Below are 13478 nucleotides of genomic sequence, written 5' to 3'. Positions count from 1 at the left end.
CCTTGCACAGAGCTGACATCTGGCGTCTCATACCCCCTACCCTCACCCTGTTGGCCCCAACTCTGCCCTTTGGGGGCTCCTCAGAACCAGCCTGTTCCCTGGGCCTCTAGCAGCCCCTCTGGGAAGTGACTGTCCCTACATCTGGTCCCTTACTTTATAAACATCATCCCAGCCACCTTTATTGCACCCCCAGTACAATGTCAGGAAGAGCTCATTTAATCTTCACAAGCTGGCACCCGGCCCTGGGCCAGTGTTGTGTGTGGCACACCCAGGCACTCACTTTACCTTTGGATGGTAAATGAATGAACGAATGAATGAACCCCATGTGGTCATTATTCCCATATTACAGTTGGGAAACTGAGGCTCAGAGAGGTAAACTCACTCATCGAGAGTCACCCAGCTCACAACTGGCAGAATTGAGATCTGAACCCAGGTATCTGCCCCACCCAGAGCCAGAACTCTTCAACTCCAAGCTGTGCTGCCTCAACTGGAACCAGCTCCCCACCTACTGGGTCCCATCAGCCCCTCTCCACCCATCTTCCCAAGGTGCCCAAGGGTCAGAATTCCTCAAGGTTTGGCACTGGGATTCCCAGAGGCTGGGACCTCAGAATTCCTAGGGATTTTTGAATCTCAGAGAGTTGGAAAGTTTCCCTCCCTTCCTCTCCAAATCTCTGCCAAAGGGCAGCTGGCCTGGCCTGACATACCCTTTAGGGATGGGGCTCTCACTCTCTTTCAGGGAACACCTAATGCAGCTCCGCCTAATGAGCTGACCTTTGACCTCTGGACCTCCTCTCAAGGCCCCTGAAGGACCAGTCCAGCTTCCTCCAACACCCCCAAATCATGGCTGGTGCCCGAGTCTGTTCCTCCGGCCCACCCGGCACTCACCCCTACTGGCTCCACGAGTCCTGGTTTCAGTTCCCTTTTCCTTGGGGGAATTGTTCCAGTTTCAGCTCAACGATTTCCCATCTCCTGATGACAGGCCCTGCACTGGGTGTGGGGACATGGGGGCTGAGGGCAAAGACTTTCCGTCTGCCAGTGCTAGCAAATAACCTCCCCTTTCTAGGCCTCGGTTTCCCATCTAGGAAGTGGAGCTATTGACAGCACCTACTTCATGGGGTCACTGAGAGGGTGAGAAGAGATAACCCCTGTAAAGCACTTGGCATGGGTCAGGGCTAAATAAATAGTTACCCCCTTCTTCCCCCAAAACAGGTGGGTGGGGGTGACTGGGAGGTGAGTGGGAAACACATTCATTGATTCAACAAATTTGTATTGAGCCACTGCTACGCACCAGGCCCTGGGCTAGTGCTGGGGACACAGCAGTGAACAAGACGACACAAACCGCTGCCCTCCTGGGGCTCATGTGCTAGTGGTGGGAGACCTCAGTGGGTAAGTGAAGTGCACCGTATGTCAGGTGGGGATAAAGGCAACAGAGAAACGCACAATGACCACGTTTGGGAAAAGGAATGTGGGGCAGGGGTAGAGGGTCTGCATCCTACAGTGAGGAATCTGAGCTCAGAGAGCTGGGGACACCTGCCTGAGGTCACACAGCTGGTGGGGAAGCAGCACTAGGCCAGGTCTGCCCACCCGAGTGACAGGGCCCAAAGGGGGCCACGCCTGCTCTGAGTTCCCGCTGCCCACCCGTGGAGACATCAAAGCCCAGTGGACTCGGATGACCTCTGTCCCCCTCTGTGGACCGGCTTGAGGGCGGGGGTGATGGGTCCTGGGAGAGCCAGTGAACCGAGTCGTTAGCGGGAGGGTATTAATGGTCACGCAGATGCGACCCATCTACCCAGACCCTCCGACGAGCCGGGTCGTACCCCGCATCCGCACGCAGGGTCCTTCCCCTCCAAGCCCTGCGACGGCCCAGGGAGGCGCGCGCTGAGGGACCCCGACCCCAGTGCAAGTCTCCGCCAGGCCGGCCATCCGTCTCGGGTCGCACGTTCCCGCCGCCTCATACCGCGGCGGGCGGGCGGGCGCGTGCGGGGCGCGGGGGGACCCGGGCGGCCGCGGGCGGCGTGGGGAGCTCGGCGTCCAGCCCCGCCCCTCCCCGCCCCGCCCCCCGCGCTGGGGGCGGCCTGGCGGCGGCGCACGCTTCCTGCAGGCGCGGCGGCCGTGGGCGCGGAGCTGCCGGGCGGAGCCGGGCCGCCGAGCCGGAGCCCCGACCGAGAGCGCGCCGGGCCAGCCGCCGGGCCGCGCCGCCGTCGCCGCCGCCTCGGGAACAAAGGCGCCCGCCGCCGCCGCCGCCGCCGCCGCCGCCATGAAGCCCGGGCCGCCGCACCGCGCCGGGGCCGCCCACGGGGCTGGCGCTGGGGCCGGGGCCGCGGCCGGGCCAGGGGCCCGCGGGCTGCTCCTGCCGCCACTGCTGCTGCTGCTGCTGGCGGGGCGCGCCGCGGGGGTGAGTGCTTCCCGCTCCCGCGCCCCGGCTCGGGCGCCGCGCCGGCCTGGTGGGGGGCGGGGGTCCAGTGCCTGGCCGCCCGCGCCTCCCGGGGGCTCGTTTCCCCGGGGGCTCGTTTTCCCGGGGGCGGGACCCTTCCCCGTGGGCGGCCTGGGGTCCGGGCTGGGGTCCGGGCGCGGGGCCGCGCTGGGCGTGTCTCGGGTCTGAGCAGACGTGGCTTTGCTTCGTGGGTGTGCCCGGACCGCGGCCACTTTTAGGGAATCGGGTCGCCTCCCCCTGCGGGGGGAGGGTGTGCGTTAGGTTCCTCCCTCCGAGGGTCGCGGCGGGAGGGCAGGGGGCCCGGGGAGGGGGAGGGGTGAAGGGTGACCTGTGTGAAGGTGACCTGAGGGGGTGGGTGAGTGTGACCGCGTGTGTGGCCACCTCCGTGGAGGGTGCTGGGACCTGTGGGGTGTGCACGGGTGAAGGATGAGGCGTGAGGACCAGTCCGTCCCCATGGATGGGGGCCATCGTGCCCTACCTGCGTGTGGTCGTGTCAGGGTGACCCATTGTGCACGGTGTGTGCCGGGGACGGGCTGGGGACTGTTGGCCATGCTGTGTGTGCCTTCCGGGGGTGAGTGTGTTGAGGGGGACACCTCTGTGGTGGGTGTGTGCTCCAGCCCATGGGAGTGTGTGTGCGTGTGTGTGCAGGCGTGTGCTGGCAGGTGCATGGGTTACCCCGTGCGTGGAGCCTGCGCCCCTGAGTGGGGCCGAGTGTGCAGGTAGCGGTGAGTATATATATATGTATGAGGTGACCCCTGGGTGTCCCTTTGAGTGACCGCAGCAGCCGTGGGGTTGAGCTCAGTCCCAGCTCCATCAGGGGGAGCAGGAGGAAAGGCCACCTCCTCCCCTTTGAGGGACCCAGGTCCCAAGTGAGTTCCCTATGGGCACGTGTCTGGAGCCTGGCCTGGGCATGAACTGGGGGGTTTCTAGGCCCGATCCCCTTGGTTGGTTCTAGGAGCTATGCCTGTTCCCCATTCCTCAGGCTGAGAGGGACCCAGGCCTCTCAGGCACCCCCCCACACCCCCGGGTGCCTGCTCTGCCACTGCAAGTCTCTTTGGGCCTCGGTTGGCCAGTCTGTGAAATGGGAGGAGGTCAGGCAGGGGCTCAGAGGTTGCATCTCGGACAGACAGGCTACTCCTCAGCCTTTCCCATCTGGGGGCTATGAGCTGGGGGTGGGGGGATGGGGGAGTGTTGAATGCCAGGCTGAGTATGGGGCCTGGTGGGCTGGGTGCCTCATCCCCAGTTCTTCCCCAGGTAGGGTGAGGAAAAGAGGTCCCTGGGAGGGACAGGGACCCAGCCCATCCTAGCAACTGGGTCACTTTCTCAGCTACACTTCTGCAAGACCATCTTTGAAATCAAAGATGTGGAAATCACACAGCCTTGGGTTCAAATCCTGATCCCTCCCCTGATTCGTGGTGTGACCTTGGACAAATTGTCTCACCTCCCTGAGCCTCCATTTCCCCCTCTGTGGAACGGGGCTAATAACACCCTTCTGAGAGATGAAATGAGAGGATGTATGTGCCCACCCACAGGAAGAGCTCAGTCAGTGTTTGGTGTGTGATGAATGAAAGGGACGCCGGACAGCATGCTTTAGACCTGGCAGCCCAGCAGGATCCCGAGCTGGGTGACCCCTGGGCAAGTCACGTCCCTCGCTGAACAACTTTTCCTCATCCATAAAACAAGGCTCGTAATCTGTGCCCCGTGAGGTGGTGGAAAGAATTAAATGAGCGCACGGAGGTGAAAGGCCCCGATAAGGCAGGGTGCCCCTGGATCTGAGGTCGAGGTAGAGTGGGTGTGGCTCAGACCCAGTGCTGGGTGGCAGATAAAGCACACCCCCGGGGTCTGGGCCTGGAGGCTTAGATGGTGGGCTTGACTTGGAGGAGAGGAGGGGTGGGGTTCCAGATGAGGTAGGGGGGCATCCCTCTCCAGGCTTCACCCCTTCCCAGGGGCCACGGCTGCCGAGCAAGGACATCACCTCATCTGGCCTGGGAGGCAAAGGGTTAATGGGTGGTGACCAGTGGCCAGGGTGCCACACCAGGGGAAGAGGGTGATGCCTGCAGCAGGAGGGACTGAGATTAGACCAGAAGAGCCCCAACCAGGATGGCTCCAGGAGTGGCCTCCGTGGCGGGGGCCTCCCAGGACATCACTGGGATGGGCAGTGGCTGGCCCAGGGTGGGGGAAGGGCAGGATGACACGTAGGTGCCCACCAGCTTGAAAGGGAGTGTGTGTGTGTGTGTGTGTGTGGAGCAGCTTCCAGGATGGCCTCAGTAGGAGTAGTGGGGCTCGTTCGCGCTGCAGGTGGTGAGTTGGGGTACGTGCGTGTGTGTCCTGGCATCTGCTCTGGGAGTCCTCTCTCCTGAGAGACCAGCTAATTATGACTCTGAGAGACATCTGCCTTCAGGGCCACTTCAGTTGCTGTACTTAAGTCGCTACCCAGAAAGACCCAGAGTGTGGGGATCCTGGAAATTTTAGCTTGGAAAGTGTTCTTTAGATGCTCAGGGCTGAAAGGGATTTAGGTGTCTTAGCCTTGTTTGAATTCCCAGTGATGGGAGTTCACTGTTTTGTGGCTATGTGACCTTGAGAAAGTTACTTAACCTCTCTGTGCTTTCATTTCCACCTCTGTAAAATGGGGAGAATAGGAGAATGAGCGGGGTTAACATATAAAGCTCTTAGCACAGTGCCTGGCACATAGTAACACTCAGCAAATGTTCACTTCTTGTTCTTTTACAAGGTTGCCATTCTGTGATTGGGAATGTGGTAGGGATGGGGAGTGGTAGGGTGAGGGACCATGGGAAGGGGAAATCAATCAGGGAATTCTTCTGAATCCCCAGCCCCATGCCTGGTGGTTCCTGCTCCCTCCCCACCCCCACGATTTCAAGTATCCAGGAGCTCCCTACTCCTCTTCCCTCCAGCTCCTCTGGTTGACTGTGAACATTGGGTTGCCAGGGCAAGATTGTCCTCACTGTAAAAATTAAATGTGGGGTTCCCTAGACTGTTCCAGGCCAGGTCCTGACACAGGGATACCATAGGGATCTGTTGCTGTTAGCACCCAAGGTGGCAGGGGCTCCGGGGACAGAAACTTTGGGTAAGGGATTTCTGTTTCAACGTCCTCATTGTAAAATGGGGACAATAACAGTGCCAGCCTCACAGGGGTGTTGTGATGAGAAAATAAGCTCCTTGGGGAGACTGAGCACAGCTTGCCACTGAGCCCTCAGGAGATGGGGCCTTTCCAGGAGGGAGCCCGGAGGGCAAGGGAGGGCTTCCTGGAGGAGGAGGTTTTAAGCTAAGCTATAAAAGTGGTTGCCACATGACACTGAGCAAGCTGTAGCCTGCCCTGACCCTCAGCTTTCTTACCTGTCAACTGAGGACAAATACTTGATGTATACAATTGTTATTAGGGGTGTTATTGGTCGGGGCGGGGGTCACACCATTCTCATGGCCGAGTTGGGATTGGAACCTTGTGCTTTCTGCTCCCTGGGGAGCAACACAGTGCCCCCAGCTACAAATTCAGTGTGTTTCTTGTTCCCTCATATTGGGGGTTGGTGTGGGGTTGAGCTCTGCTGGAGAAAAAGCATTGTGGCCTTTTGAAAACAAATGGCTGCTCCCACCCCATGGATTGGGGCATGGGGTCCCGGGAGGCCCCAGGGCAGCACTGGGGCAGGGGCTGCTTTGGGCTTGACATATGGAAAATGCTGGGGCAGAAGTGGGGTGAATGAGAGGGGCATCGTGGAGGGGAGAGGGTCGAGACAGAGCTCCCCCTAGAAGCCAGGTCTTGCTGCAGGCCTCCCTCCTGCCCCTCCCATTGGAGCTGGGACTATCCCCCAGAGCTGCCTGGGGGGAGAGGGATGGGTTGTTCTAGAAGGGGCTGTAATAGGATTCCTGAAGGCTGGAGCAAACTGAGACAGCTGGGGATGGGAGGTGGTGAGCCTGGCAGTGGCTGAGGCCATGATTTGGGAGGCAGCTTCCACACCTCTGAGGGCTTAATAATACAAAGAGCAGCTAAGGCATACTGAGAGCCCTGCCCACTGAGCACTTTATATGCATTGGTTCATTTAATCCTCATGATAATCTTTGGAGGTAGGAATTGTTAGAACTCCCATTTTACAGATGAAGAAAACTGAGGCACAGAGAGGTTAAGTGATTTGCTCAACGTCACACAGTTGGCAAGTGGCAGAGCTGGATTGAGCCAGGGCCTGGCAGGCTAATAGAACTGGCCCGCAGTCCTAATTTTACCCTCTCTTGCTGTGTGATCTTGGGCAAGGTACTTACCTCTCTGGGCCCTCCCTACCCGCAAATTATGCCCACATTACCTGTATCATGAATGCCTGCTCATTTCCAGGCTCTGGGCTGGGCATGTCTCCTATCTTTTTTCATTTAATTCTCACTGTAGCCTTGGAGGCATGTTGCATGGGGGGGGAAAGGGTCTGGCCCTGGAGCCCTTGCTCCTCCACTGCCTCACAAGGCTCTGTGATCTGTAAATGAGCTATTCTGAAGGTCATGGGGGATGGGTCGAGGGAGAGCTTTATAAACTGTGCAGGGAGTCAACAAGATTGGGGGGGTGCGGGGGCTTGTGTCTGGGTCATGTGATCATGGCACAGGACAGGGGAAATGTTTAGAACCTCAGGATGAGAGGGGTCTAAAAAAGCCACCATTCCCCCTGGACACACGCTGGATGCCCCCAGTGTTGTGGCTCACTCTCTGCATAGGCGACCAGGCCTGCCTTTAAACCCCTCTGACCCTTAGAAAGTTGTGTGGAGCCCAAATCTACATCCCTACCACCCCATCCCTGAGTCCTGGCCCCCTTGCACCTAAGGTTCTCTCTGGCCTGAGTGACTGAGCCTCAGAGCGGGGGAGTGACTTGGAGGTCACACAGCAGTCAGGAGAAGTATCAGAATACTTTCTTGATAGACCATGAGTGCCTTAGGGAGGCTCTGTGTTTGCCTTGTTCTTTGCTGAACCCCCAAGTCTAACTCTTTGCCTGGCCCAGAATTGAATGGTTTGAATGAATGAATGAGTGAATGAATGAAGGAAGGAAGGAAGGAAGCCAGGACTGTGAACTTTGGAGCCCAGGCTGGGGCTTTGTGTTGTCTACTTTGGAGGTGAGTTGGGGTGACAGTGAGGCTGGCAGAGTCCTGCTGGGTCCAAGGTGTGTGCCCGTGGGTTTGGAGGCGCCAGGGGGCCGTATGGGGTGGGCCTGCGGTCTGAGCGCCAAGGCGCGGCCACCACGTCTGGGTGGGACAGAGGCCCTGTGGCACTGGGCTCCAGCCCAGCTGCTTGGAGCCCTGTGATTTTGTGTCCGGGGTGGGGGGCAGGGTGACTGGAGCCCGAGGCTGTCCCAGGGTCCAGCCCCTTGCTCACCCCCCAACTGCCCCCTGAAGCAGCGAGCAGGGTCTGGGCTGGTCCCAGACCACCTGGCTTGTCTTGCTGTCCCCTCTAATGTTCCACCACATCCTGGGAACATCAGGCCAGCGCCTGGTAAATATTTGTTGGCTGACACCCCCTCCCCTTGCCTTGGCTCCCAGCCTCCCAAGATTCCAGGAGGCTGGGTAGGCCTCACTTCCGGCCCCCCTCCCTCCAGAGCAGGCCCTGGCCAGAGGGGTGTCCGCTCCCCTCCCCCACTGACCAGGCCCAGTCTCAGCGCCAAACAGGAAGCCGTGATTACAGGGGGAGTCTGAGCAGCGATGGCTGAGGGCCCAGCTGGGGGATGGGGTGAGGGTGGCCCCTGACAAGTGATCTGGCCCCTTCCCTACCTGGCTGCTGAGGGTGGAGGGCAGGGAATGCCTGTGCTGGCCTTTTATACCAGGTGGAGAGGGTTCTACATGCCCCAGCTGGCTGAGGTCTGCCTTCTTCCCACCCCTGGATCCCCACCTGGGCCTTGGTGCTATGTCTGTTTTGGGGTCGCCAAACCTGAGGGTGCAGCTTGAGGTTGTTGAGGGAACAGGGGCCCCAGAGCCAACTGGACCAGGGTTGAAGTCCTGGTTCTGCCAATTTCTGGCTGTGTGATCTTGGCAAGTTCACTTAACCTCTCTGAGCCTCAGTTGCCTCTTCTTTAAAATGAGCTAAGAATACCTCTGCCTCAGAGTTCTTTGAGAATGAACAACACAAAATAATAAAGTGCCTGATAAGAAGTGGGCTGCTCCTACAAATAGTGATCTCTTCCATTTACCTGCTTTGGTTTTGCTCTTTTCCTGTCCCTTTCTTGATCTCACCGAGGAATTGCTTTTTGGGGGTGGAGAATTTGGGAACCAAGTTTGAACGATCGTGAATGACCCAAAGCAGAATCCCCACCGGGCTACCCTAAGAGGGAGAACGTGGGCCTGGACTCCCAATTGCAGCAGGCAGGATTTGGGCCAGATTAGAGGAAGCACTTTCCAGTGCCTCGTGGTACTGAGTTCATGGGGAATTTGGTTTTTTGGAGCTGTTGGCAGCCTGTGGGTAAGTCTGGAGGCAGAAGATTGGACTTGATGACTCTTCAGGCCCTTCCAGTCCTGGAACCCCAGAGAGACCTTGCTGTTTGAGGTATAGCCCAGGACATGGTGACACTGGGCTCTTTCCATTTTCCTCCCAGCTGGGGAGTACCTCGGCTGTGTTCCATTCATCACACAGGTCCTGGCCCAGAGTAGGTGACTGTTGTTGTTTGCATAGGACCTCAGGGGTGGGGGAGCCCTAAAGAGACCATCAGCCCCGCAGCCCTGCAGCCTGCTGTCTCACAGATGGGAGTCCTGAAGCCCAGAGATGGCCTGGGGCCTTGCCCAAGGACTGGGGAGGTGGTCTCATTGAGCCTTCTGACGCTGGTGACATTCCACTCATTTAGAGGCTTGGAGATATCAAGCCACCTGTCAGAGCTCACACGGCTGGGCACTGATGGAGCTGGGTGTTCAGTTGCTTTTCAGCTACTCTGGGTTCTGTCTGCCCCATTGCTGACCTTGTTATCACACCCCTTCAGGACCGGGGTCTTCTGAGATGAGTGATGAGTGGTGGGGACTTGGGGGGCTGGGGAGGAATCTGAGGAGTGGGAGTGGGGTGGGGGATGATGCTGGTTAGGGCCTATACCCCGCTTCTGGGCCATGGGCTTGCTTCACTCTGGGATCAGCCTTAGCCCAAGCCCTCCTAGAACTCTGCACCTCCTGAGCTGCCAGCCAGGCCCCCCCTGTCCTGCCCCCACCCCACAAGCCCTGCTCACCGGCCCAGACTTTAATAAGGGTAATTCAGAATCAATCACGAGCAGGATCTGGGAAATCTAATTGCAGCAAGCTGATTGCCAATTCGATTGCGGGCACCAGGGCGCTGTGGGTGGCTCATTAGGCCTGCCTTCCCTTCCTGGGCTGGGATGTGGGGGGCTGCATGGGGACTGAGCAGGCAAAGCTCCTGGAGAGGTGGGGGGCTGTTACAGTGGGAGCAGGGGAAGGATATTCTTGCTTCTCGGGGTGCCTGGCAGCACCCATATACTGCCACCCTCTCCAGGGCCCACGGCTGGGGTGGGTGCCCATGTCTGTCTCAGCCCTTCGCTCACCTACCACGTGTTTCCTGCCACCTCCTCACAGCTAGGCTGCCATTGAGGGTGGGGTGAGGGTGTCTGCAGCTGAATTCTACCTGGCTCCTGCCATGAAGTTGCTCCCTTGTCGGGGAGCCAGGCACGATGGTGATGGTGACGGTGATAGTGACTGGTACTTAACAGAGCACGTGCTGTGTACCAGGCACAGTTCCAAGTGCTTAACATGCTTTATCTCAGTTCTTACCACGACCCTATGAGGTAGGTATTGTTACCCCATTTTACAGATGGCGACACAGAGGCCCAAGAGGTTAAGCAGTGTGCCCCAGGTGAGGCAGTTAGCAAGCAGCTGGAGTCTGCTTCCTGAGATGCCGTGTTGTTTGGGGGCATCGGGCAGGCCAAGGAGGCTCAGGGCTGCGTGGGCTCAGGCACCGGGCCTGTCTTTTGATGGACTAGTTTGTTCATTCTGCAGACATTGATCGAGCACCTGCTCTCTACCTGGCCCTGGGCTGGGGGCTGTGGGTGTGCAGGTGTATCTTGCGTGTGTCCTGCATCTTGTCGGTGAGCCTTGCTTAGTGGGTTTGTGGCAGGCGTGTTGTGCTGTGAGGGCAGGCATTGAAGAGAAGCAGGGAGGAGGCCCTGCCTCCCACCCGCAGACAGGTTCGAATCCCAGCTCTGCCACAGAAGCATTGTGAACCTGGGTAAGCGACTCCTTGAATCAGCCTTACTCTCCTCCTCTGTCAAATGGGCCAATAATGCCTCATTCACTAGGCTGGGATGAGGAGCAGTGCTGGAGGGAGTTGCAGCTAGTTAACGAGTTGGCAGCTAGTTAAAAGGAAGCTGCTCCTGAATAGTTACTTTTATTTTACGTATTTAAATGATTATATTTTCCCTAAGATTGTTGTTATGTCTCAGAGGTGAATCTGAGAGGTGGCTTGCCATGTGACCATGGGCAGCTTCCCCCCCTGTCCCCCAGCCTCTACTTCCACATCTGTAAAGTGGGGAAATTGGGTTGGGTGACCCAAGGGCCTTTCCAGTCTTCACATTTGAGGAACTAACAGAAAGACCAGAGGCCAGAGAGGGCAGGGCCTGACCTGGGGTAGCCCAGTTGGGAAGGGAGGGCAGACCTGCTCGGTTGGGGGGAGGATGGGAGGCCTGCTTCCTTCAAGTGGCCTGTCTATGGTTCCTCCTGGGCCAGGGTAGGAGGGGCCCTTTCCTTGCCCATCGCACTGAGCACCACGTTCCTTCCCAGCCTCTGGGACCTGATCCAGGCCAACTGGAGGCTGGGCTGTGAGTCTGGTTTCCTGGGCAGAGAGGAGCAACTGGGCAGGGAGTCCAGTGCTGGGTTCTTGTCCCTACTCTGCTGCTGACCTGCCAGTCACTGCAGGCACTGTTTACTGCTGTCCCCTCTGTGTCTGGCCTGTGCTGAGCACTAGGAACACTGAGGGGGCTCAACCTGCTCTCTGACCTCAGGAAGCTCCCAGTTAGGTGAGGGGCTGAGGAAGTGAGTCAGGGGGAAGAGAAGTTGGTTTTGGCTCTGGGGAATCAGGGAGGGCTCCATGGAGGAGGTGTCCTTTGTTCCAGGCCTTGAAGGATGGCAGCACATTGATAGGCAGAGGGATCAAGGTGGACAAAGGCTCAGAGGTGGGAAAAGTCATGGTATATTTAGGGAACCGAAGTGTGGTTAAAAGTAGTAAGTCCCAGCTCGGGGAGAGGCATATGTGGAGATGGGAACATACCTCCCTTTGGGGTGGAAGAGCCATTGCTGTAGGCGGCGCTGTTTCTAATGAGAGTGTATTGCTTCTTAACGTTTAACAGACATTCACTGGTCACCTCCTGGGTGCCTGGCCCTGTGCCACGGGGTGTTTTGGGGCTGAACAGTTGAACACCAGAGGGCCTCAGCATGGGGGAACCAGTGGCTCACAAGGTGGGCTTTGAGTCCAAACCAAGGCACTGGGTTCCATCCTCAAGGTAGAAGATGTTGGTCTGTAAAATGGGTGCAGCCCCACGTTGAGGGGCTGGCATGAGATGACAACAAGAGCATGGATGTGATGATGTTAATATTGAATTATGCCTGTTGAGTGCCTGCCGTGTGCAAGTTACTCTGCCAAATGTCTTATGTATAAAAGCTCACTTAACCTTTACAGCCTTATGAAGGAGCTACCATTATTACCTTGGTTTTACAAAAAAGGGAATTGAGGCACAGAGAGGTTAAGAAACGTGTCCAAGGTCACAGAGCTAGTAAGTGGCACACTTACTAGGGTTTGAACCCAAACAGTCTAGCCTCAGAGTACTATCTGATGCACAAGCTCTGCTGCATGCTACCACGTGTGCTGCAAACTGTAAAGTGTGGTGCCCCGAGAGGATGAATTTAAGGCCAGTCAGGTCTTGCTGGGTGAGCCTGTGTGGCTGCTCTGGGGGAGCCCCAAGCTGGGCCTGGGACTCTTGGCTTCCACACGGGGCTTCTCTGCTGCATGTTTTCTGTTCAGGTTGGGCCATGGGCTGAGGCCAGCCCAGGCTGGGGAAAGATCAGAGGACTGAAGATGATTTCAGCTGGAAGGCCTTTGGAAACACTGTTGTCCAACTTGTCATTGTCCTGAAGGGGAAACCGAGGCCGAAGGAATGCTCTCGAGTCATAGTGAGGGTCTTCTGAGAGCTGTTAGTTCAGCCTTTTTGTTTTGCCCATGGGGAAATCGAGGCTCAGAGAGGTACAATGGCTTGCCCAAAGTAACACAGCAAGTTGGTGGCTGAGCTGGGACTAAGAACTATGTCTCCTGACTCCTAGGCAGGGCACCATCCCCTGTACCATGTTTCTTCTCTTTACTTGTCTCTTTCTGCCCAGACTGCAGGCCCAGCTCCCACTGACCTCTCCCAGGAAGCCTTTCCTGACCCAACCAGCTGCCCTCATACCCAAGACTCTATACCAAATTGATTCCCTTCAGTGTACTCAGTGTGCTTCTCCAGCCTCATCCTTTTGCCCCCCTTCTACCACCCAAGACTCCTGGCTATTCCCTGGGTATAGAGCACAACATTGTTTCTCTTGCTTTCATGTCTGCCACATGGCTGTTCACTCTCTGTGGACTGTTCTTCTCTGGCAAACTCCTGCTCATCCTCCAAAACCCAGCACGGATGTCCCCTCCTCTGGGAATCATTTACCAGCCTCTTCTCCCAGCTCCCAAGCACAGTGAGCCCTTTTTCAGACCCTTCTCTCCTGTTTCCCTGTTCTAGATTCCCAGGCACTGCTCTTCTACAAGCTATAGGATTCTTTGCTAAGCCCCAATTCTGTTACTTGCTTCATAGTGTCTGGCTCCCCACAGGGTTACATCCTTACCTCCTTGGAGCCCTCACCTGGATACATTGTCGCAGCAGCTACTCCGCCCATTATATCATCTCCCTGGTCAGCTTCACACATATTACATTGTTTCATTTCTCCCAATTCAGACATTGCTACATTGTTCCTTCATGTTTTCACACCTCCTCAGTCTATTTTACTTCTGGTTCTCCCCTGTTGTCCCATCTCCTCCCTTCTCCCCAGCCCCCTCCTCCTGTGAT

The 13478-nt window shown here is 57.3% G+C and overlaps 1 protein-coding gene across 1 annotated transcript in view; it reads left to right on the top strand.

Moving 5' to 3' along the window:
* Positions 1–2170: 2170 nt before the first annotated feature.
* Positions 2171–13478, top strand: part of SDC3 (syndecan 3) — a 36322-nt gene continuing 25014 nt past the window's right edge. The window contains exon 1 of the mRNA XM_057529457.1: positions 2171–2395. Within this exon, the coding sequence (XP_057385440.1) occupies positions 2258–2395 (138 nt within the window). The 5' untranslated portion in view covers positions 2171–2257. The remainder of the gene's footprint in view (positions 2396–13478) is intronic.

The sequence above is a fragment of the Balaenoptera acutorostrata genome, chromosome 1 (assembly GCF_949987535.1).
Source record: "Balaenoptera acutorostrata chromosome 1, mBalAcu1.1, whole genome shotgun sequence".
Taxonomy (NCBI): domain Eukaryota; kingdom Metazoa; phylum Chordata; class Mammalia; order Artiodactyla; family Balaenopteridae; genus Balaenoptera; species Balaenoptera acutorostrata.
Note: the sequence above shows the minus strand (reverse complement) of the source record. Positions and strands in the feature narration are given on the sequence as shown.